Source organism: Saccopteryx bilineata, chromosome 3, assembly GCF_036850765.1.
Source record: "Saccopteryx bilineata isolate mSacBil1 chromosome 3, mSacBil1_pri_phased_curated, whole genome shotgun sequence".
Lineage (NCBI taxonomy): Eukaryota > Metazoa > Chordata > Mammalia > Chiroptera > Emballonuridae > Saccopteryx > Saccopteryx bilineata.
The window spans coordinates 546,871-571,022 of record NC_089492.1 but is presented as its reverse complement, the minus strand read 5'-3'; the positions used below and the strand labels follow the sequence as shown (position 1 = coordinate 571,022).

The window sequence follows — 24,152 nt, the reverse complement described above, 5'->3', positions numbered from 1 at the left end:
GCACCCTGACACACACAGCTAGACCCTTTTCCTCCCACACCTCCATGGCCCAGCAGAGGTGAGGAATGGGGGCTGTGCAGATTCTGGGTGGGGTAGGGGTCACAGCTGAGACCACCACCCAAGCATCCCCTCAGACACCAGCTCTGTGAGGTTGTGACTTTTCAATCTTGAGAACAGGGGAGCATTGCTCCCCCCTCCCCAACCTGGCAGGGTATGGGAACAAGGCATCCTGAGGGGTGTACCACAGGGACCACCAGTCCTAGGATCAAGAGAAGGAAGGGAGCTCACCTCCCAGGTCAGTGTAGACAGCTGCTCTAGAAGTCTCTAGGCACCCACTTCTGAACCCTGCCCCACACAGGATTGATGGGCAGTGGCTGAACAGCAAAACTGTCCCTTTGAGCCCTTTTCAGGAAGGTTGCTACCCATGGTGGGGGGAGGGGGTCTGCCTGACTCTTGACATCTGCCCTTCACACCCCTACCCCACTAAGGGCACTACCTTCTACAGCTGGACAGCCCTGTGGGACCATGTGGTGTGGGTTCTCATTTCCAGCCAGCGTGGTACCCTCGGCACGCTGAGGTCATTCTGGACAGTACTTTATTGACACCCTCATACCCTTAGGCAGGATCAGCATAGATTCCTCAGGCTCTGGCCTGTGCCAGGTCTCCCATTTCTGAGGGGGCAGGAGGAAGCCCCATAGGGGCAGAGAGGCCTCCTGAGGGCCAGGAGGAGGCTATTGGCAGCCAGCCCCTCCCCAGCACGTAGGTGTGGGTGGGCTCTGGTCATGGGCAGTGAGACAAGTGTTGGGGCAGTGAGGAATGTGGGTGGAGCGGTCAGACCCCTGCTGACTGGGCCTCGTGGTGGAGCACGTAGTAGTCGTGGACGTACATGAGCACAGCTACCGGCTGCCCAATGATGAGCGACAGCCACACAGCTGCGTTGCCGTAGTTGCCACGGAAAAAACGGCTCACTATCCAGGCCAGTGGGATCTGGGGACAAGGGCACATGGTCAGCTGACTGGTGACCCAGGGTTGGCTGCCCCAGCCACAGGTGAAGGGTGGGTGAGGAGGCCACGAGGTACTCACCTGAGCCATCATGCCGGTGAAGGCCCAGAGGCGGAACATGCGCAGAGGGATGCTCACCAGGTACTGGGAGGGAGGGAGGGGCGTCAGCCAGTTCCTCAGGACTGCAGCCACCCCAGCTCTAGGCCCAAGGCAGGAGGCCCACAGAGCACTGACCTCGTGGAAGAAGGCCGAGGCCAGGAACACCCCCATCTTGGCGACCCACTTGCTACTGCCCCGTCGGAGCATTGGCTTGTAGAAGTGTCTGGGGGGGGGGGGGGGTAGGAAGCCATAGACAGGTGCCCGGGACCACCCACCGCCCACCACCCTCAGGCCCACACCCACCTGATGCACCACTTGTGTACAGGGATATTCCAGTTCTGCCAGAAGTAGGTGACAGACTCAGAGTTCCTGGGAAAGGCAGCAGGAGATCAGATGGGGCTAGGACCCGCCCCCGCCCCCGCCCCCGCGATCACGCACCACCAGTCCCGGTAGAACTCGCGGTCTCCAAACTGCATGAGCTCGGCCACGGCATTCAAGCAGGAGTGAAAGAGCCAGTAGAAGAAGATGAGCCAGATGAGGTGGTTGGGGACCTAGGGGCAAGATGGTGCCAGGTTCCAGAACCCCTCACCCCACCCACCCCCATGCCCAGCTCCACCACCCAGCCTGCTCACCGCCAGCTTCAGGAGACGCTCAATGATGCGCGAGTAGTCCATGTCCTGTGGGGACAAAGCTCAGCCAACTCCCTGGGGCTCCCAGCCCCAGCCCCAGGAGCTGGATGGCTCACCTTGAAGGGCTTCATGGAGTTCTGAATGGTGGGGACCATCCACTGCGGAGGAGGGCACAGCGTCAGCTCCACTCCACACACAGGCGAGATCCCTCCACCCACCCCACCACACCCCACCCCGTCCTGTCCTGCCCCACGTACCTGTTGGATCAGCCCCACCTGGAGCTGGGTGAAGAACAGCTGCGGAGGAAGCAGAGAGCAGCAGGCTGAGTCCTCCAGCCCCTGGCAGCCCCCACCTGGCCCTCGAGCCCCTCAGCCTCCAGCCTCACCATCTCAAAGAGCCTCCGCAGCAGGAAGCGCTTTCGGATGCGGGGGGAGCGGGGAAAGTTGAGCTCGTAACACAGCGTCGGGGCAAAGAGGAAGTAGTACAGGTCTGGAACGGGAGGGCAAGGCTGGCACCAGGGCCTGGCCTGCTGGCCCTGCCAGGTCCCTGACCACCTATAGCCCGCCCCGAAGGCTCCTCACCACGGTAGGTCAGGTTATCCGGATAGCTCACGGTGCCTGTGCGCTGGGCTGCCCCGCCATTGGCCTTCTTACCTGCAGAGGCTGGGGGGAGGCGGAGGAGGCGGGAGGGAAGATGAGGCCCTATCCCTGTGGCCGGCCGGCAGGCAGCCCCTCCCTCCCTGTGGCCCGCAGACCCCTCACCAGACTTGGCCTGCGCCCTGCGCTCTCGGCACCACAGGTTGACGTCCCGGTAGGAGAACAGCTTGAGGAAGAGGATGGTGTACACCATCAGGGCCACCACCGAGCCCACTGCAAGAGAGAGAGGCTCCAACTGTGGCCTCCCTCACCACCCACAGGAGAGCCACAGCCGCACGCAGCCAACCCCTGAGGCTGGCCTGGGCCTCTCCTGAAGTCCACCCAGGCAGGCTGGGACAAGGGTGGATGGGGGTGCACCTGGAGTGATGGACTCCAGCAGGAAGGCCACGGCCGCTGGGAAGCAGAGGATGGTGGCCAGGTTGACCACGTGCAGCAACAGCCCTGCCTGTTCCGTCAGCACCCCCTGGGGCAGAGGGAGCAGTGCTCAGCCAGGGCCCCCATTCCCTGTACAGGGAGTCTCCCTGGGGAAAGGCTGCCAGGCCTAGGGGGCAGCCCACCACCCCAGGGCAGCCATGCTCAGCCTAGTGCAGTGGGGCAGTGTGCCCGGGCCAAGGCAAGGGCATGAGGACACTGCTTACCACCGCCAGGCGCTTCTCCACCTGGAAGGCAGCCACGGCAAAGACATTGGCCACTGAGGACAGAAGACCATAGGGCGGGTTCAGGTCCCGGTGGGCCTTGTCCCCACCCAAGGCCCTCCTTTGTGCCCAGCTCACCAATAACCAGGCATAGGGCAGGCCAGCTGTAGGGGTCCTTTAGGAACAGAGACACCACCTGGATGGGGTCCACCAGGATGCCATACCTGGGGGTTGGGGGAATGAGGGCCTGAGCAGGTAAGGAGGGCCCGAGTTGGCAGCGAGTGTGACTGGGCCTCCAAGGTGGGGCCAGGGCCCAGGGGAAGACACTCACTTGATGAGGTTCTCCAAAAACAACCGTGCATTGCTCAAGATCTGCAAGAGAGCGGGGAGGGCACAGAGGCAGCCCTGAGCGCACAGCACATCTACAGAGGCTCGGAAGCAGGGGAGAGGCTGCGGGGCTGTGCCAAGGGCCAAGCAGGCCCAAGGGCTGCACAAGAGTGCTGCCAGCTGCCAAGGGCCTTTCCTGAACGCTGCCTCTTGACAAACCCAGCGCAGACCAGAAATGGCCTCCAGAGAACAGGACACATCATCTGCTGAAGTCCCCTTGACCAACCAGCCTCTCACCCACCAGGCAGTGAGCCTCCTGGAACTCCATGCAGGGCGGGCGTGGGTGTGCCTAGAGCCCCTTCCACACAGGCCGCCACAAAAGCCTTGCCTTTGACACAGAGGCAGGCGTGTCATGTTGGGGTGAGAGTCGAAAGCCTGGGGCCACATCAGCCCTAAGTGGTGGGTGCTGGGCCCACACAGGCCTTTGTCCTCTGCCCCGCCCTGCATGCTGCCCCTTTGAGCCCTGGACTCCAGCTGCTTCTGGGCCAGGACTGCTGGCTCAACCCCCACAAGGGTACCAGCATGGACTGGTCCCAGAGGCGGGGTCCTCAGCCAGGCCACAGGGTGAGGCGGAGACACCTTCCTGGGAGGGGGGTACCCAGAACCCAGGCCAAGGGAGAGGGGCTACAGGCCTGCAAAGCTGTGGCCTGAGTTGCTGTACTGAGTCCAAAAGCCAACTTCCCATCCCTGCTGGCCCCGGGCCATTCAGGAGCAGAGCGGATTCTTCTTGGACCCCAAGACCATTCACTCATGCTTCCCCAGAAACCCCATTCCTACAGAGCACCCCATCCACACCCCGCAGCCCACCCCCCATCCTGTCCCCAGTGCCCCTCAGCCACAGTTCACAACACAAGGCCTCCCACACAAACCCCAGCCACATGAGCTGTGCCCAAAGAGAGACGAGCCTCCGTGGAACCCCACCAAGCCCCCACCCTACTCACCAGCATCACCACACACCAATTCAGGATGCCGCGGTAGTTGCTGAAGCCACTGTCTGAGCTGAACAGAGAGTCCTGCAGGCGGTGGCACCTGGCAGTGCAGGAGATGGAGAACCTCAGGCAGGCAGAAGCTGCCCACACCTCGAGGTCAGGCCCTGGCAGACACCTGAGAGACCAGCCAAATCCAGCCCTCGCTCTGTGCAATCTGTCCAGCCCAGCCGAGCCGCTGTGATCCACACTCGCACACACACACTACTTCCCATTTACAGTCTGAAAGGAGCCAGGCAGGACCCAGTTCTCAGGACCACCTGGGCATGCCCTTCCAGGCGCTGGGCAGGGACATGCCACAGACAGGAGCAAGCCGGCCCTGCCCAGCCCAGAGCTCACCCACAGAGGCCTCCAGCCACTGCCACCCACACTGGCTATGGAATAGTGACGGATCCACAAGAAGAGTCCACCCCATGGATCTGGGAAGCCCACCCCGCACTCCAGCAATGCTGGACAGAGGTGGGGGCGGGGAGGGGCAAATGCACCTTGCTCAGTTAGCCCACCCACCACGCAGTAAGCTGAGGGACCCCCACCTCAAACCACCTCCTCGCCACACTTGGCCTCCACAAGTCTGAGTGGGCACAGGGAACCAGGCCAAGGGTCAGCTGGGCAGCCAGGCTGATATGACCTGAGGAGCAGAGCTGGGCCAGCCCTCATGCACTCATGGCCTCCAACTGCTCTGAGAAGTAACAGCCTATCCCAGTCCAACCACAGGTAAGCACTGTGCTCCCTGCTGGGCGAGGGGGCTGAGAGGAGCCCCACTATGGGCCAGGCACCTGGCGATGGGGAATCTCCCACAGAAGCATGCAGGATTGCTCCCACCCAGTGCTAGGGTTGGGGGACAGACACACACACTCCTGATCTTCAGGGTAACGCAGAGGTGGAGGAGGGGACACACCAGCAGCATGCCAGTCGGAAGCCCCATACAACATTGAGCAAGACCTCGTTTTGTAAGAGGTGAGGCCAGAGCCTCCCTTCCCTCCTGCATACACCCATCTCTGCCTTAAGAAGTATCCAGATGGGGGAAGTGGGCACCACAGCTCTCCTTAGAGCTGGCCCTGCCTCAATGGCAAGCCTGGCTCTGACGGGGGTCAGCACCCAGATGGGAGGCGAGGGGCCAAGAAGCAAAGACACTGCTCAAGATTCTTAGCCAGGCCTGACCAGGCGGTGGCACAGTGGATAGAGCATCGGACTGGGATGCGGAGCACCCAGATTCGAGACCCTGAGGTCACCAGCTTGAGCGTGGGCTCATCTGGTTTGAGCAAAAAGCTCACCAGCTTGGACCCAAGGTCTCTGGCTCGAGCAAGGGGTTACTCAGTCTGCTGTAGCCCCACAGTCAGGCCACATATGAGAGAGCAATCAATGAACAACTAAGGTTCAACTGATGATTGATGCTTCTCATCTCTCTTCATTCCTGTCTGTCCCTGTCTATCCCTCTCTCTGACTCTCTGTCCCTGTAAAAAATAAAATAAATAAATAAATAAAAAAGATCCTTCAGCCAGAGCAGTGTGGACAAGTCACCACTGCCTCCCCAGACCAAGGTCTGCAACTCACCTCACCCACCTGCCTCTCCCAGCCTCAGGCCTGGCCTCGTTGCATCCACCTTCTGGGTCCCTCCTGGGCCTTACAGTGAAGCTGTGATCTCTACCCAAGGCCCTCTTCTCCCTAAGTCTCTGCATCTGCCTTTCCACAAAGCAAGCAGGGGTCTGACAACCCAACTCCCTACTGGAACTCACCCAAAGCCATCTCTTGAGATGCTGGCTGGGCACCCCCATAGGGCTTTCACAACACTGTGACTCCTGCCCCCTTTGGTCAACCAAGACTATGCTGCCTTTATTTGTGACAATCTCTAAGATGAAAACGGGGTGGAGCCTGACCTGTGGTGGCGCAGTGGATAAAACGTCGACCTGGAACACTGAGGTTGCCGGTTTAAAACCCTGGGCTTGCCTGGTCAAGGCACATATGGGAGTTGATGCTTCCTGCTCCTCCCTTCTCTCTCTCTCTCTCGTTTTCTCTCTCTTTCTCCCCCTCTCTAAAATGAACAAAAATACAATCTTTTTTTTTTTAGATTTTATTTATTCATTATAGAGAGGGGAGAGGGAGGAGGGAGGGAGGGAGGGAGAGAGAGAGAGAGAGAGAGAGAGAGAGAGAGAGAGAGAGAAGAGGGGGGAGGAGCTGGAAGCATCAACTCCCATATGTGCCTTGACCAGGCAAGCCCAGGGTTTTGAACTGGCAACCTCAGCGTTTCCAGGTTGACACTTTATCCACTGCGCCACCACAGGTCAGGCCAAAAATACAATCTTTAAAAAAAAGAAAGAAAAGAAGAAAATGGGGATGGAGAAAAAAGGGTGTCAATTTCCCAATCTGACACATATAATGTTATAGAACCTTTTCAGACTTTCCCCAACTGCCCTACAGGCCTCCTGATTATCCTCAACTCCAGGCAACCCACAGATCAGAGGCCCCGACCCAGGGGAGGAAGCCCACTGTCCACCAATGCCCGCAAAAGCTCAGCCTCAGCAGTGCAGCCAGCAGTAGTGGACCAGACAGCAGACAGGCACACTGGCACAGGAGGCAGGATATGGCCACCATGCCACAGTTGTCTCTATCATCCTCTCCTCTATGTAGGGGGCTTACCCATGCCTCTGTGCCCTGCAATGGTCCCATGCCCGTTCCCCAGGTCCACCCAGCCAACAAGGCCCTTCTAACTCATCACACATCACCTCACGCAACCTTCACATCAACACTGGGAAGAAGGGACACAGTGAAACTGAGGCTCAATGAGGTCAAAGCTTGCCCACAGAACAGACCCTAAGGGTGAACCACGCCTGGGACCACATGGTCCAGCTCCTGGGCCAAGCAGAGCAAAGAGGGAGTAGAGTGCCAGCTCCCCTTCCAGCTGCCACCCCCTCAGCACTTCCTCCACCCGGCCTCTGGACCAAGCCCGGGGGTGCAAGGTGGCTAAGTGAGCTCCCCACATCCTCAGTCCCTGCTGGAAAGGGAGAGGCAGAAGACACCCCAGAAAAAACACCTGGGAGAGCACCACAACCAGAAGGCCCTGCCTGGCACGGGAAGGTGTGTAGAGCTCCAGGAAGGAGTCAGCCACAGGCAGAACAAAAAAGGGTGCCCTCTCCTTCCGGCCCTACAGCCACACCCTGGTCCTGGGCTGAAGAGAAGAGCTCACACCCAGAGCCTGACCCACCTGCCCAGGCCACAGTGAGCAGGAAGTGTAGGGAGGAGGTCAGGAGGAAGGGAGAGTGGAAGGGAGGAGGACAGCCAGGTTAGAGAAGGATGACAAAGAGGAGGTGTGCCAGAGGCCAAATCCTAGGAAGGCAGCCAGAGCAAGGCAGGCTCTGCCATCCCCCAAATCATGGCTTCAGCCCCAGGGGACCCCAAACCTTGTGGCATCCTGGTTTGCGGGACAGGCACACAGACCCTGCATATCCTGGAAACCAGGAGGGGACTGTGATCACTAGCTCCCCCTCAAACCCTGGGCAGGCCTGTTCCTGCCATCTACTGCTTGTCTTCCCAGGGGTCCAGATGTCCAGGGTGGGCAGAAAGGGATCCCACCCACTCTGCCCAGCTAGCAAAAGCACAGGAGAGGCTTCTGGCCACCTGACCCATGCGGAGGAGGAAAGTGACTGCCCATCTCACTGCCAGCTTGGCCTACAGTCAGCCACCCCATCTCACAAAAAAGGGCCCAATTACTACTCCTTCAGAGGGTGATCATGCTAGCCATGCCCCTGCTCCCTGGCAAGGATAACTCGGGGAGCTAAGACAGGGTACTCTAGAACACCCCTTCTTTGCAGCCTCCCTCAGCAGCACCCCACAAGAAGCAAGAACCCTCTCAGCAGAACCACCCTCCTCTAGGACCAAGCCTTCATGAACTTCATGTCTGACCTTTGCTCACAGTGCTCACTGCTGAAATTATCTTATCTCTCAGGTGGACTGTGAGCACTCCAAGGGCAGGGACAGTGCCCACACCCCAGCTGCCTTTGCCCACCCCCTCCCCAGGGTGTTCCATGAAGAAAGCCTCAGTTCTTGTTTACTAAGACAGCAAAATCCTTGCCAACCAACTGACCGATTTCCCACTTCCTCCTCAATCATCTCTAGTCCTGACTCTGCTCTCAAAGCCAGAGCCCCCCAAGGCCCCTGTGCCAAGATGAAGGCTTGAGGGTGGCAAAGGGATCACTTGGAGCCAGCTGGGAAGAGGAAGCCAGTGTCCAGGGAGTCCTGGTCCCCCTTTCTTCCCCCCAATCAGCCTCAGCTTGCTTCCTTCACCCCTTCCTGTCAGTCCTTCACCTGTGGGTGGGCCCACTTCAAACACCTCTGTAGCTCAACCAGGACCCAACTCCCTCCCTACAGCAAGCACTGGTTCCGGTACCATAAGAAGGGCCCCCAGGCCAGCCAAGCACCGGGGGAGGGATGGAAGAGACGCCGACAAGAAAGGCTCTCACTGCCCCCTGCTCCTGTCCTCAGGCTCAGGCAGCCCGTCTGCTGCTGGACCTCACCCCCGGGGGCCCACCCTCCTCCAGGGCACACCTCCTAGTTCTCCAGAGGAACCCCCTCCATCACAGATTACCCGATCCCATCCCTCTCCTTCCAGAGAGAGGAAACTCGTGCATGGCTGGAACCGGCTCGCAGAAGGCGCCCGGCTCCCGACTCGCCCCGGGAAGGAGCATCAGGGCGCACACCCCTGCGGATGCACACACGGAGGAGGGTCTGCACGCTGGGGCTGCGCCCCCAACCCGAGTGACCTCAGCAGGCGACCCTCCACCCATGCCTAGGCCTCAGTTTCCCCGTGGGAGCCCTACGGGCACAGCTGTCCACGCGAAGTCCGGGGGCCAGGCTCTCGAACTCGAAGCTCGCGCTGCTACGGCCACGCCTGGGGGGGGGGGGGGGCGAGGAGGGTGGCAGGGGGCCGGGTCAGAGGTCAGAGGTTATGAGTCAATGGCACCACTACCTCAGTTCCCTGGGGCCGCTGCCCACGTCGGCTTCTCCGTCCTTGTCCTTGTCCGGGGACGGGATCGGGGTCGGGGCCGGAGCCGGAGCCGGAGCCGGAGCCGGAGCCGGCGCGTCTCCTCCGGCGCCTACATCCCGCACCTCTTCTGCCGCTGCGATGGGGCTGCCGCCGCCCTGGCTCGAGGTCCGCGACCCCGTCCTCCGGCGCCGGGAGCCCACGCCGCCGCGGTCACCCATAGTCCAGCTCACACCCTACCGCGGCCGAGTCGTGGCCCGCCGGGCTCTCAGCGCCCGAGGCCCGCGGCCCCGCCTCCGGACCCAAGGCCAACCGCCGCCGCCGCCGCCCCCTGCCGGCCGCCGTACCCCGCGCGCCGGCCCGAGCCTCCAATCAGCGCGCGCCCGCTCGCCGAGTGCGCCCACGGATGGCAGCCGCGTTGCTCTGAGAACCGCTAACTAGCGGCGGCCAAGGCGAGCGCCCATTTGTAGCCCGCGGGCGCGCGGGGTACCCTGGGAGCCGTGGTCGCCCGGCGCGGAGCACCCTGGGAGTCGTGGTCTGCCGGCGCGGGGCACCTTGGGAGTTGTAGTCGCCCGGCTCCAGCTCCGGCTCCAGGGCTGCAGCAGGTCCTTCTGCTCCCGGTCTGGGCGTGTTCCCGGACACGCTGGCTTGCCGCCAGCTCCGCGCCTACCCTGGCCGCTTGCCTGCCCCATGGCCCACTCCGTCAACATAGGCGCAGAGTGTGGGGATGGAGGTTAGTTATGAAACGCGTCGCGCGTGACCGTCCTGCCGCCGGCCAAAGCCCTGGCCTCGGGGTCTCGCTTCTCCCTCCACCCAGCTGGTTGGTGCCTGAGCGCGCATCTCGCTGAGCACGATCGTAGTTACCGCGCAGGCACCGCTTCTCCTCGACTTAGGTTGTCAGACAAGCTCCAGGTCAGAGAAGAGAAGGGCAGAAAGACCCAGGCCCAGCGTCCCCGGGACGCCCACCGTGTCCGCCGACTTCCAGGACCCGACTGGGTGGGTCAGGGAGCGGGTGCAGGCACCCGGAGCGGCCACGTCCCGGCACGCCCTCTCCAACCGGCCCCCCCTTCTGCTCGCCTACGCAAACCTGCCGGACCTCCCCTCCGTTTCCCACCCGGGTCAGTTTGGCCAGGGCGTAGGGAGCCTGGGGTGCCGGATCGCAAGGACCCAGAGGCTTCTGTCTCATTGAATATACAACCTGTGCGATCGCCGCTGTCGTGAAATCAACAACCCACCGTGACAACCGCAGAATGCGGCCTGCGAGCGAGCGGCAAGTCCGCGCCCCACCTTGGCTTGACCTGCATCTTGCGCGGGGCATGGAGTGTGAGCATCTTGGATCTCGAGGTTCCGGGACTTACTGGGAGCTCAGATCTGGTTTACCAAAAAAACACCTGTAGCAGCAGAGCCCATTAGCTATTCTGAGAGAGTACCTCTCTGGAAGCAAACGGAAAGTCTCACTTGAGGTCAGTGGCCTCTCTTATGGGCCTGGTTCGAACCTCACCACCACTTATATGAGACGGTGCCCAGGCACCCTGGTGATACATTCTTGCTACCACCGGACCTTCTGGCCTTGATGCCAGCCTGCCATCGTTACCTGGCAGGTATCTCCAAGTAGCCTGCTTGAAGGGAACAGGTCCTCGTGTGCCCACGTGGCCCAGCCTCTATGGGTCAGGACCAGCCCTATCTCCTATCCAGTCTCCCAGAACGTTCTTCTACTGAGCTAGGCCTTTCTCAGTACTGATCCCAGGGAAGGGAGGACAAAAGAGAGGGCTCTCTTGGGAAGCCAGACAGCAGGTGTGAGCCCTGGGAACACTGCCAGTTCCTCCTCACTCCATCTACCAGACAGCGAACAGGAAAGCTCTGCACTGCCGCCCACATCTCCTCTCGTGCCTTCAGGCCTCGCCCTTCTCCAATACAGTGTCAAAAACTAGAGGGATGGCCCGGGACCGGCATGCCGATTAGCAGAGGAGATGGACGGCTGGGGCTACCAGTAGGCTGAACGCAATAACCAGTGAGGAGTGAAAGGTTGTGTGGGAGGCAGATGGCTGTATCCACATCCTGGCTCCAAGCTGTGGGCTGGCAAGTACTGGCAGGAGTCAAGTGACCAGAGTGGACTTGGGGAGGGGGGTGCGAAAGGGCAGGAGGGATACCTAGGACCAGCACTGGACTTGAAGGTGAGGAAAGCAGGCTCGCCAGCCAGTGGGAAGGCACGGACTATGAGCCTAAGGAAGTAGTTCTGAAGAAAAACCTCCGCACAGCCTGTGGGATAAGGGGCAGGAACACCAGATGGGAACGGATCCTATCTGAGCCCCCACAGTTATGACCTGCTGCAGGTCAGGCTCTTCTGCTGTCCACCCGATGGAATGGGCTTCTCACCTGCCCAGGTGGGAACAACTGTGTTGACCCTGGGCTGACCTGTTTGACCACATGTCTCTAAAGACTTTGGGCCTGTTCGCTTATGCCTGCCTATCTGGGTGTCAGGGGGCATTACTGGGGTAGGGGTCCCTTTCCCTGGGCATGCCCCAGCCAGAACAACCCCATCCCTCATCTCAATTTGACTCATCCTCTCTGGAGCCCACGGACTGTGGGTGGTTTTGAAAACTGATCCCTGGGCACCTCCTCCCCAGAACCACAGGGGCCTCCTCAGTCTGAGGGTCAGAATGTGGGCAGCAGGCAACAGGAAGGGATCATACCTCGCACCCTTATCCATCCCCGTTTTCTCCTCTGGCATCAGGAGGGCTTGCTGTTGGCCCTGGCCAGTTAGCTGAGTCAGAGCATCCTCCCGAAACGACAAGGTTGTGGGTTTGATCCCCGATCAAGGCACACACAGGAAGCAACCAATGAATTCACGACTGAGTGGAACAATAAATGAATGCTTTCTTTCCCCCTCCCTCTTTCTCTCTTTCTGTCTCTCTAAAAATCATCCAAAAAAAAATTTTTTTTTTTTCCATTTTTCCGAAGCTGGAAAAGAGGAGGCAGACAGACTCCCGCATGCGCCCGACCGGGATCCACCTGGCATGCCCACCAGGGGGCGATGTTCTGCCCATCTGGGGCGTTGCTCTGTTGCATCCAGAGCCATTCTAGCGCCTGAGGCAGAGGCCACAGATCCATCTTCAGCGCCCGGGCCATCTTTGCTCCAATGGAGCCTCGGCTGCGGGAGGGGAAGAGAGAGACAGAGAGGAAGGAGAGGGGGAGGGGTGGAGAAGCAGATGGACGCTTCTCCTGTGTGCCCTGGCCGGGAATCGAACCCGGGACTCCTGCACGCCAGGCCGACGTTCTACAGCTGAACTAACCGGCCAGGGCCTCAAAAAAAAAAATTATTTTTTTTTTTACCATTTTTTGGGGTTTTTTAAAATTATTTTTACTTATTTATTCATTTTAGAGGACAGAGAGAGAGAGAAGTGGGGAGGAGCAGGAAGCTTCAACTCCCATATGTGCCTTGACCGGGTAAAAAACTTTTTTAAATAAATTTTTTTAAATTTTTATTTTATTTTATTTATTCATTTCAGAGAGGAGAGAGAGGGAGACAGAGACAGAGACAGAGGAGAGAGAGACAGGGGGGAGGAGCTGGAAGCATCAACTCCCACATGTGCCTTTACCAGGCAAGCCCAGGGTTTCAAACCGGCGACCTCAGCATTTCCAGGTCGCTGCTTTATCCACTGCGCCACCACAAGTCAGGCTCAAAAAAATTTTAAATATAAAAAATTATGCCCTGGCAGCATAGCTCGGTTGGTTGGAACATCATCTAGAAGCACAGAGGTTGCCAGTTCTGATCAGGTCACAAACAGGAACAGCTCCATGTTCCTGTCTCTCTGTTTCTCTCTCTAAAAAAAAAAAAAAAGGGGGCTTGCTGTCGGACCCTGGCCAGTTAGCTCAGTCGATCAGTGTATCCTCCAGAAATACCCAGGGTGTGGGTTGGATCCCCAGTCAGGGCACAACCAGGAAGTGACTAATGAACAACAAATGAATGCTTGTTTTCTCTTTCTCTTTCCCTTCCTTTCTCTGTCTCTCTAAAATCAATCAATTAAAAAATATATTTTGCCTGACCTGTGGTGGCGCAGTGGATAAAGCGTCAACCTGGAAACGCTGAGGTTGCCGGTTTGGGACCCTGGGCTTGCCTGGTCAAGGCACATATGGGAATTGATGCTTCCTGCTCCTCCCCCCTTCTCTCTCTCTTTCTCTCTCCCCTCTCTATAATGAATAAATAAAATCTTTAAAAAAATTTAAATATATATATATATATATATATATATATATATACACACACACACACACACTGGCCCTGGCCGGCTGACTAGGTGGTAGAGCGTCAGCCTGGTGTGCAGGAGTCCCAGGTTCCATTCCCAGCCAGGGCACACAGGAGAAGCGCCCATCTGCTTCTCCACCCTCCCCCTCTCCTTCCTCTCTGTCTCTCTCTTCCCCTTCTGCAGCCAAGGCGCCATTGGAGCAGGGATGGCCTGGGCGCTGAGGATGGCTCTATGGCCTCTGCCTCAGGCACTAGAATGGCTCTGGTTGCAACAGAGCAATGCCCCAGATGGGCAGAGCATCGCCCCCTAATGGGCATGCCAGGTGGATCCCGGTCGGCGCATGCGGGAGTCTGTCTGACTGCCTCCCCGTTTCCAACTTCAGAAAAATACAAAAAATAAATTATATATATATATATATATATATATATATATATATATATTTTTTTTTTTTTTTTTTTTTTTTTTTAGCTTGACTCGTGGTGGCACAGTGGATAAAGCCTTGACCTGGAACGCTGAGGTCACCCGTTCAAAACTCTGGGCTTGCCTGGTCAAGGCACATGTGGAGTTGATGCTTCCTGCTCCTCCTCCCTTCTTTCTCTCTCCTCTCTAAAATGAATAGTCTTAATTTTTTTTTAATTTTTAAAATAAAAAAAATTTTACTTTTTACTTTTTTTTTTATTTATTTATTCATTTTTAGAGAGGAGAGACAGAGAGGGAGAGAGAGGAGAGAGAGATAGAGAGAGAGAAGGGGGGAGGAGCTGGAAGCATCAACTCCCATATGTGCCTTGACCAGGCAAGCCCAGGGTTTTGAACCGGCGACCTCAGCATTTCCAGGTCGACGCTTTGTCCACTGCGCCACCACAGGTCAGGCCTAAAATAAAAAAAATTTTAAACAATTTTTAAAAATAAATTTTTTTAGCTCTGATGGGATAACTCAGTTGGTTAGTGCGTGGATCCAAAGTGCAGAGGTGACTGGTTCAATCCCTGGTCAGGGCACATGCAGGAGCAGACTGATGTTCCTGTCTCTCCTCTCCCCCTTCCTCTTTCTCTAAAATCAATAAACATTTAAAAAATTTTTAAAAGAGGGCTTGCTGCTGGCTGTCAGGCCTGCCAGGGCGGAAAGAGCCCCTACAGGGAGAGTGAGTGATGGGGTCACCTCTGGCCATCAGACTAGAGGCCCTTCTGTACCGACTCTGGCCATTCTAGAACCGATCTGAGTTGGGCCTCACTTCAGGCTAGAGTCCCTACATACTCCTATTCCTGGTGCAGATAAGAGTACATTCACCTGCCACAGAAGAAATGCCGAATGCTCTGCCTTGAGCGAAAGGGGTGCTCCTGGGGCTTGGAGCCCTCCCCGGGTAAGCGAGCAGACAACCCTCTTGCAAAGGAAGACACAGGCTCATCTTAGTGAAAGGCAGCGACGTGTCCTCGGGGCTGCGTGAATATTCTGCCACTCCCAGCGCTGGGCCGGTGCCAGTCGTACTCTAGGGTGCGGCCAAACGGGAGACACCCCCCCTCCCAACGCCACCCAGACGACCCCAGTGCTCCCTGCAGCGCGAGCCCCACCCTGGATACATCAGCCCGACACTCCAAGTTCTATCAAGAGTGGCGTTTATTCTCCTCGTGGAGGTGCGGCGCTCCGGGGAGCTGGTGCTATTGTGCTTAGGAAGGAAGTCTGTCCGTCCGTCCGTCTGTCCGGCCGGCCCGGCCCCAAACGGGGGCGGAAGAGGGGCGCGGCCCGAGTAAAAATCCCGGCCTGTTCCGGGTGGGAGTATATACAAGGCGGCGGGGCGCAGGCGGGGGTGGGGGCGGGGCGGGCCGGCGGCCGCAGCCCCCACCCGAGGGACCCCCGCAATCTCGGGCCCTACTCGTAGAATCAGTACAAAATAGGTGCTACCTAAACGTTCCTTCTACCTGAATTCGCTAAGTCGGTTATTGTGCTGCTTAGTTATGGGGGCAGGAGGGGGCCCATGGCTTTCCACGGCGGCGGGGTGTGGGGAGAAGCGGAAGGCTCTGGCCGGCACACGGCTCTCGGGCCTTCTCCTTAAGTAGGTTGATAGGCGTGGGGGTGGGATGCCTGTGTGTGCGTGTGCATGCGGGTGTGCCCGATACAGGCAGACAGGCCCCGGCTTGGGAGCTGTGTGGGTACCGAGCTGAGGTGTGGGGGGTGTGGGATGTGGGCCCTGCTCTGCCGGGCCCTCGGGTCCGCCCCGTGGGTGCAGTTGGATGGCAGCGAGGCTTGGTGCTCACGGCAATGAGGCTAAGTCATACGCTCCGGCGTGCACCTTTCCGTTTGGGCTTGGGCCCTGGCCCAGCAGGTCAGAACCTGTAGCCAGAGTATGGAGTATTGCGGTCGGTATGGGCGGCCTTGGTCGCGCTGGACCTTGGGGCTCTAGGTGTTTGCCACCGAAACGAGAACGCCAGGCCAAAGTCAAAGGCAGAGACCCACAGTGCCTCACACTGCACCGGGGTAGGGGAGGGTGGGCGCGGGTGTGGGTCTAGGGATCTGCATCTGCCGCCGTCCCTGGCGCACCCAATCGCATTGGGCACCTGTCACGAAAATGCACCCCCCCAAAAAAAAAAAAGGTCGCCGTGGCCCAGGCAGACTCAGCAGCGGGCCTGGCACATAGTAGGAACCCAATGAACAGTCAGTGGGTGATGGGCAATTGAAGGAGGGGTCTTGGGGGCAGCCACCCCCCCTCGCCCCTGAAACCATTACGCCGCCGGGCTCTGCCGTGGGGTGGAGGGCGGGGAGGGAGTAGGAGGGGAAAGAAAGTCTGCGCGTCCGGCCCCGCGCAGCGTCCCTGATCTAGGGGCCTAAGGGGCGGGTAGGGCAGGGGGATACCTGATTCTCAGTAACTCTAGAGGCGGCGGCAGCTTCGCATGCAGTGCGCATTATTGCTCTATAGTCGGCATCGGACTAACTAAGAGGGGAAGGAGGAGAGGGCAGCCCCGGGAAGGGACGGGAGGAGGGTTGGGGCTGCATGCAGTGACGTCACAAAGGCGGCGGCCAATGGGGCGGGCCCTTGGGGCGGAGTCGCCGCCGAGGCTTTGGCATAGACGGGCGAAAGTTGGCCACGGAGTGGGGCGGGGCCTGGGTCTCGGGGAGGCGGCCGGCCTCTGAGAGGCGGGGCCTGAGGCTCCCAGGAGGCGGGGCCCAGGTGGGGGCGCGGTTCGGGGGCGGGGAAAGTGGTCCTGGACCTCCCAAGCCCGGGGCGTCGGCGGGAAGGACGGGGCTCAGGGCCCCTCTCCTGACCCGAGTGCAATCGGTAATAAATAAAACGTACAAATACAGAAAGAAGGAAACCCGACGCATCCGCAACCCCCCCCAGGGGTCTTTACCCGCAAAGCGAATACAGAGAGGTGTGTAGAAGACCGTGCCCAGGCCGCCTGCTAGAGCCCAGGAATCCGTCCTCAAACACGGAGTGCCCGGGTACGAGGGAGGGTGCCCCGGGGCAGGGCGGGAACGGGGATCTGAGGATGTCGGATAAGTCCATGCGATTCGATATGCGTCATTATATTCGTTATGAAGGACAGAGCCCGGGAAGCTGGGCTGGAAGAATTCGGATTTGGCAGAGGATGCGAGGCAAGGGTGAGAGCGGCTCGGACTGAGGCCCCGAAAGGAACCCGAGGGAAAATGGTGCCGCTGTCTGACTTCCTCCCCGGTCCCCAACCTGTCTAACACTCCCGGGGGTCCGCGAAGACTGAGGAGTCGGGACGCCTCTGCAGGCCCTGCTCCTGGCCCTTCCCGGTTCTGCTGCTGGGAAGGAACTGGCTCCCTGGACGGCTAGGCCCCAGGCCTGGGCCTGGAAAGCTTGGGAAGGGGTGGGGAAGACCTGAGTCTCTGCGACGCGATCCAGGGGCGCAGAGGAGGGAGGAGGGGGACTTTCCCTACCTCACCCCACCCCTGTCTTCAGAAACCTAACTCGGGTATGAGGTTCGGTTCTGGGTCTCCTCGACCCTATTGCTGGGAAAAAGCCTGGGGCACCCTGGAGGGGAAGGGACGGGGCTCGGGGTGGGTCTCCCCTCGGGACCCTATTGCTTGAAGGGGCCGACTAGGCCCCTGGCGGGCGGGGCGGGGCCGGGCCCCCTCCCCCTATTGCTGTGAGGAGGGCCCGCCCTCCAGCCCCTCCGCCCGAGCGCCGGCGGAGACTTCCCTGGGGGCCCGTATTGCTGAGAGCCGACCCGGCTGGCGGAGGCGCCGCCGCCCTAGGCTTCCACCGGGCTGAGCTGCGGCGGCGCGGGGGCAGCAGGGCCACTGCCGCCGGCGCCGCCCTTGAAGCAGGCCGACTCGTAGTGCTTGTTGAGATAGGACTTGAGCGCGAAGCTCTTCTTGCAACGCTTGCACTGGAAGTGCTTGAAGGCCGAGTGCGTCTGCATGTGCGCGCGCAGGTTGGAGCGGTCAGCGAAGGCCTTGCCGCAGTGCGCGCAGCCGAAGGGCTTCTCGCCGGTGTGGGAGCGCATGTGGCCCTGCAGCAGCCAGGGCCTGGAGAAGGCCTTGCCGCACACGCCGCACTTGTGGCGCAGGTCGTGCGTCAGCAGGTGCATGGCCATGGCCGGCATGGACACGTACACCTTGCCGCACGTCGGGCAGCGCCGCGCCAGCTGACTGTCCAGGCTGCGGTGCGTCTGCTTGTGGCGGCTCAGGTTCGATGACGTGGCGTACGTTTTGCCGCACTCGCCGCAGGCGTGCCGGCCCCCCGTGCCGCCGCCGGCCCCGGGCCCCCCGCGCGCCTCGGTGCCCGCCCCCGCGCGCGTGCCGCCCCGGCCCCCGGCCCCGGCTCCCGCCGCGCGCGCGCCCACCACGGCCCCGCCTCCGCCGTCGCCGTCTGGGGCCGAAGCCGAGGCCGTGGAGGGGGCGGCGGCGGTGTTGGCATTGGCGGCCTTACGGCGCGAGCGCCCGTCAGTGATGAAGAAGGCGTCAGCCGCGTAGCCCTCGCTGACAGCTGCGTCGCCGTTGATGTAGCCGCCCGCGGCTGTGGCCAGCTCCGGGCGCGGGGTGGGCGGCGGCGCCGAGCCCGCAGCCGCCGGGCCCAGCTCTCCCCGCACCGCCGCAGCGTACATGGGCTCCGGGGAGGGCCCTTTGAGCAAGGCCGCCTCGGCGTCGCCATCGTAGACGGAGGCAGGCCCCGCGTAGTCGTTGAGGTATCCTGAGGGCCGAGACGGACAGACAGGCAGACAGCGGGAAAGGAGCCAGGAAGCGGGCGAGACACACACGGACGGACGGGCGGCGGGAGACACGGGGTCCGGGAAGAGGGAGCCAGGGAAAGGACAAAGGGGAAGGGGCCAAGGGACCGCGGGGCAGAGAGGATGGAGGCGACAGGGAGGGGAAGAGAAGAGAAGAGAGATGAGACCGAGCCCAGCCCGGCTCCGCCCCCGCCTCCCGCGGCCCCACCCTCGCAAGGGGAGGAAAGAGCATCTTCGGGTGCGGCTGCCCCCCTTCCGCGGAGCCTCAAGGTCAGGGGGGAGGGGCGGCGCTTCCCTCGCCCTCCTTCCCCTCCCCCTCGGGTTCTCCCCACTTCAGCAGTTTTCTCTGATTATGCAACACACTGCAGACCCGCAGCGCACAAAGCCAGGGCTGTCCACCCGGGGACCCCCTCACTATCGCCTCTTGGGGTTCCCACCAGGCTCTTCCCTTGGGCCCCCAGAACTCGCACCCAGTCTTTATGCTGCCCCTCTCTGGTCCTCTAGATCCCCCAAGAAGCCACGGAGACATGTACCTCCCACAGGCCTTCGGGCCCCCGCTGGTACCACCCTCTCATCTCCTGGGTCTCCCACTCGCTGAACTTGACCCCTTCTGGCTCCAGCGTCATCTCCCTCCCTCCGTTCTGCTTCTCCTTGCACTCCTTTTGGCCACCCTGCACCCTTGGGTCCCACCTTGTTTCACATCGCCCTCTTCCCCCAGGCCCTAACCCCTAGGAGCCTTTCCAAGACGGGCCAGGCAGCCAGGGAGGGTGCCAGGGCATCCACCAGAGGACACCTTCACAGGGACAGAGAGAAGCATCATTCATGCTGCCAACTGCAGTTGTTCTCATGGCACAAGACAAATCTCACAGCCTCAGTCACAAATGCACACCCCACACGACGCAGGCTCTGGCTTCTCCAGGGTTACACCCAGCCACCATCAACCCCGGAGTCCTCTTGCAGGGCGGGCTGCATGCTGATCCTGAAACACGTCACCTGCTCAGGCAGGGTCACATATGCAGCCGGCTCATACACACTCTCAGCCAGGGTCACTCATCACACGGGTACACGGCCACCTCGGAGTCACATGGTCCCATGTAGTGTGGCACACAGGAGGCAGGCACACACTCATACAGGGTCACACACAAGCGCACACAGTCACATGGCCACACGCAGTCACATGGGTGCACACAGGCTCCTGCTCCTGCAGGTCACACTTGTTCAGCTGCTGCATGTTGCTGGCACTCCCGGCACCCCTTGCCTGCACGCTAACAGTTGTCCTTGAACTTGGACACGCTCACACAAAGAGTCTCCCCCTGGCTGCCTCCAGCGCTTTGGACCTCCCCTGCCCAAAGTGCGCCTGCCCACATCCTTCTTCCTGATCCTGGCTTCAGGGGGGACACTGCTGCTGCCTCTGCTGGTACCTTTGCCCTGACAGGTGGGCGGCCCCCCTGGATCCCATGCCTACTCACTGGGGCTCACAGCACTCCTCTGCTGGCCCCACCGAGCAGTCCTAGTGGTGTTGCCAAAGAAGGAGAGGCTAGTGAGGCAGGCCCAGGTTTATGGGTGTGGGTCTGCACACACCACCAGGTCCTGTTGTGTCAGCTGGTATCCATGCGGCATGGGTCATGGTGTGGGCCAGTGTGGACCTTTAGGTACTTCCTGTTCCTGTCCCCTGCTCCCCATCCTCTCTCCTGCATCGACACTTCCCCGGCCGGCCTTGGACCAGTGGACCAGTTCTGGCCTGTCTCAGCGTTCCTGTCTCCCCACCGCCCGCCCCCACCCATCTTCAGCCCCTCCATAGTCTAGTTTCGGCCCCCACCTCCTGCTGGTCTGAGTCCCTAGGCTCTGTTTCCTGGGGTTCCTGCCCCGCCACCCCACAGTCTGGCCTTCCACCCCTTCCAGCACTTCCCAGGGCCCACACCGCCCCCAGACTCAGCCCAGCTCGCACCTTTCTCGTGCAGTCGCACGCCGAGGTCGCTGCGGGCGCGCCCGTAGGAGCTCTCGAGGTCTGCCGAGGAGAACGTGTCAAGTTTGACCTTCTTGACCAGGAAGGACCTGGGCATGATTCCTGCGGGGCTCCGGCGCTGCGGGCCTGCGGAGCCGGAGCGCGGGGGAGCTGCAGCCGCAGCGAGGCCCCGTCACCATCCGAGGAGCGGCGGAGGCAGCACGGGTCCCCACTCTGGCCTCTGGATGCTGCCGCACGAATGCCGTCCTCTCTCCTCCTGCCTGCCGGCCTGCACTTCCTCTTCTCCTCCTGGTCCTCCTCTTCTCCTTCCTTCCTTCCCTCTTCTCTACTCCTCTTGTTTTGCCTCTTCTCTCTCCTCTCCTCTTTTCTTCTTTTCTCTTCTTCTCTCCTCTCTTCTCCTCTCTTCCTTCCTTCCTTCCTTCCTCCCTTCCTTCCCTCCTCTGGTCCCGGCTTCCCAGCCCGCAGTGCCGCCCCTGGACAGGCGGGGGAGGAGGCTGGGGGGGCGGGAGGGGGGGAGCGGCTCCGTCCCGGGCCCGAGGCTGTGAGTGGGTGCAGGGCTGGCCCGGCTCCGCGGCCCCCTTCCCCTCCCCCCCGCCGCCGCGGCGGAGCCTCAGTCAGCGGCCCCCCATGCCCCCGGGGGTGGCGGCGCCGGGCCCGGAGAACACGGCGGCGGCGGGAACGGCGACAGCTTCAGCACCGCGGCCAGCGCCGGCCCGGCCAGCACCTCGGCCAGCGACCGGGCGCGCTTTGCCGGCGCCGGCGGCGAGGGGCGGGCCACCGGGGCCTCGGCCGCCGGGCGGGGGTCCTCGGCGGGGGTCTCTGGGAGGCTTGCTTTATTGTTCTGCAGCCAGAGCGAGCAGCGGCGGTGGTGGCGGCGGGCGGGGGGCGGGGGTCCTCGGGGGGAGGGGTGCGCAGGGAGGGCGGGCCAAGGAAAAGAGGGAGGGAAGGACGGGGGCTCTGGGGGCGGAGCTCGGCGCTCGGGCAGCTCCCGGGCCCAGCCTCCTGCGCCCGCGGCTGCCTCTGCCTACGGCCGGGCCCAGCCTCTGGCTTTTAAAGCCCAGGAGCTGCGGGAGGGGGAGGACAGTGGGACAGCGGGAATGGCTGCGCTGGGCCGGGACCAGCCAGCGTCTCCTGGGAAGGGTCCTGGGGATGTCGCGGCCCCTGCATTTTAAAGTTCCCCGGTGCAGCTCCGGTATCGAGGCCCGGAGGTCGGCGGCATTGGCGGGGGTGGGGGAGAGAGGTGGCAGCCGGTCTGGGACCCACGAGCCCCCGATTTGGGTTCTTTTGGGAAGGAACGTAGGGCAGACCTCAATCTGGTCCTGCTTGCCTGGCTTTCGGGTGTGGAGACCCAGGGACTTGTGGGGGTGGGTGGGGGCAGGTGGGGGCGGCGGGAGGCGAGAGAGGCAAGTGCTGAGGCAGCGAAAGCGCAGTGTGGAAGCCGTGTGCGCGCCCTGTGCCGCAGTGTCTCCCTGCCACTCAGTCACCCGGGCTGACCCCGTGCCCGCCGGAGAGGCCTCCCTCCGCCCCGCCTCTCTCCCAAGGGGCAGAAATGTCGAGCGCAGTGGCGACGCAGCTAGCGAGCTGTTGGAGGAAGAGGGGCTGCCATGTCCTTGCTCCAGAAAGTGGGCTTCATTGGTCGTTTTCCGCCCTTCCGCGCGGCTGCCGCTCCCTCCTCCCCCTCACACCCCCTCCGCGGCCCGGCAACCAGACGGATTACTCTTCCTGCGGCCGCCCGCCCCGGTTTGCAGCCCGCATGACGTCAGGCTCAGGGACCAATAGCCGGGCGAGAGGGTGCGGGAGGAGCGGTGGTTCCGAGACGCACAATGGCCGCGCGCGCGGGGACATATGTCCCCAATTAGGGCCCGGCGCCGCCATTGTCCCCTCCCTCGCCTCCTTCGGGTGGTTCGGGTCTCCGCCATTGGACTGCGCCCTCGTGCGGGCCGCTGTCGTCGGGGACCAAGTTCGCCGGGGTGGCTGCGGGGAGGGCCGGGTGCGGCCGAGCGAGGAGCTTGGACACGGCTGGGGATGCGCGCGCACCCCTCGCTGCACGCGATGACCTTGTACCCGGGCTCACGGCGGGCCCGCGGACACCGGCCGGGAGCGCGCGGCGGGCGGGCCACACCGGGGACGCGCATGCGGTGGCGTGCGGTGATGGCTGAGCTCAGCCCCTCGCTGCTGCCGGCGCTGCGCCCAACTCCCGGGAGCGGCGCGAAGATGGGTTGCAAGGCCCGGTGCGGAGACCGCAGGCCTGCTTTGTGGCCAAGCAGCCCGGGCCGTGGTAGCGGCGGGACATTCATTTTGCGTGGCAGTTGCTTGCGAGCGGCGGGCCGGGGGCACGGCCGCCTCCTTATCGCTGAACCGCAGCCGGCGAGGGCCGAAGTGGGGGGCGGGGACCGGTATTCTCCTCCGCGGAGCCGCTGGTTCCAGCTGTCTCCCAGGGGGGCTCGGCCAAGGCGCAGACGGAAGCTTGGGGCCAATTAGCATTTTGATTGCGGAACTGGGGGGCCCATCTGGATCGAGGCCTAATTACTGGGCGAACCCTCCAGGTGCTGGCAGGACTAGGCCAGGCGGAGTCCCTCATCCCGTGCTCCCTGCCTACTCCTGAGCAATCTGCCCCATCTCTGCTCTCCGACTGACATCCCTGTCTCCCTCCGTTCCCAGTCACCCTGTCGCTCTGTCCCTGCCCTTTGTTCCTCCATCTTCACCTCTTTCCTCGATCGCCCTTCCTTTTCCCTAGTTTCTGTATCATCTGTTCGCTCTCCGCATCCCTGCTTCTCTTTCTCTGTCAATTTCCCCATCCTCTTTGCCCCCGACCCTCTTCACAGAGGAGGGATCAGAGCGCCAACACATGTGTCCTATGCCAGTGCTCCTGAGGGGACCATTCAGGGGGCCCTTGCTCTCCCTGTTCTGGTGGATCTCAGCAGCCCCTTGGGGCGCCCGGCCGGGAGGGGCAGCTGGGCTCAGGCCTTGGCCATCAGTCCGCAGCAATCTGGGTGCGGAGACCACATGTGCCCAGCTCAATTACTTTGGTCCCCTTGCCTTGACACCTCCACTCCCACCCCGGGCTCCCTGTGCCCTAGTGCTGGGGTCCAACTAAGAGAGAGGCGAGGAAAGGACAGCTGATGATTCCCATGCTTTTGGACAGTTTCAGCCTTCGTCCACTGGAGGCTATTCTGAGTCTCTCCTTCTGAGAGCTGGAGGCGGGGGGGGGGGTGTTACAGAAGAGGAGACTGGGTTCAAGGCAAGTCCGTTGTGCACCCCCCCAGCAGACCCAGCTGGTTGCAGGACACTCCAGTGCCCTGGACACACCAGCTGTGTTTGGCCTTCCCATGTAGTCTTTGGGCCTCAGGGACTCGGTTCCCCAGTCTTGGTGCCCCGTG

The 24,152-nt window shown here is 61.4% G+C and overlaps 2 protein-coding genes across 2 annotated transcripts; both read right to left on the bottom strand.

The window, feature by feature from the left end:
- Nucleotides 1–578: 578 nt before the first annotated feature.
- On the bottom strand, nucleotides 579–9,820 carry DGAT1 (diacylglycerol O-acyltransferase 1). The gene is made up of 17 exons (XM_066265435.1): nucleotides 9,358–9,820; nucleotides 4,350–4,437; nucleotides 3,353–3,393; nucleotides 3,160–3,245; nucleotides 3,025–3,077; nucleotides 2,744–2,849; nucleotides 2,492–2,599; nucleotides 2,312–2,392; nucleotides 2,116–2,219; nucleotides 1,988–2,026; nucleotides 1,847–1,888; nucleotides 1,734–1,778; nucleotides 1,540–1,652; nucleotides 1,405–1,470; nucleotides 1,237–1,324; nucleotides 1,084–1,146; nucleotides 579–987 (listed from the first exon to the last, which is right to left on the bottom strand). Exons 1-17 carry the CDS (start codon nucleotides 9,591–9,593, stop codon nucleotides 832–834), a joined length of 1,515 nt encoding a protein of 504 aa, XP_066121532.1. The 5' UTR covers nucleotides 9,594–9,820; the 3' UTR covers nucleotides 579–831.
- A 7,880-nt stretch (nucleotides 9,821–17,700) lies between these two features.
- On the bottom strand, nucleotides 17,701–21,271 carry SCRT1 (scratch family transcriptional repressor 1). The gene is made up of 2 exons (XM_066265413.1): nucleotides 20,755–21,271; nucleotides 17,701–18,769 (listed from the first exon to the last, which is right to left on the bottom strand). The coding sequence occupies exons 1-2, from the start codon at nucleotides 20,867–20,869 to the stop codon at nucleotides 17,829–17,831; spliced, it is 1,056 nt and encodes a 351-aa protein (XP_066121510.1). The 5' UTR covers nucleotides 20,870–21,271; the 3' UTR covers nucleotides 17,701–17,828.
- Between the last annotated feature and the right edge of the window lie 2,881 nt (nucleotides 21,272–24,152).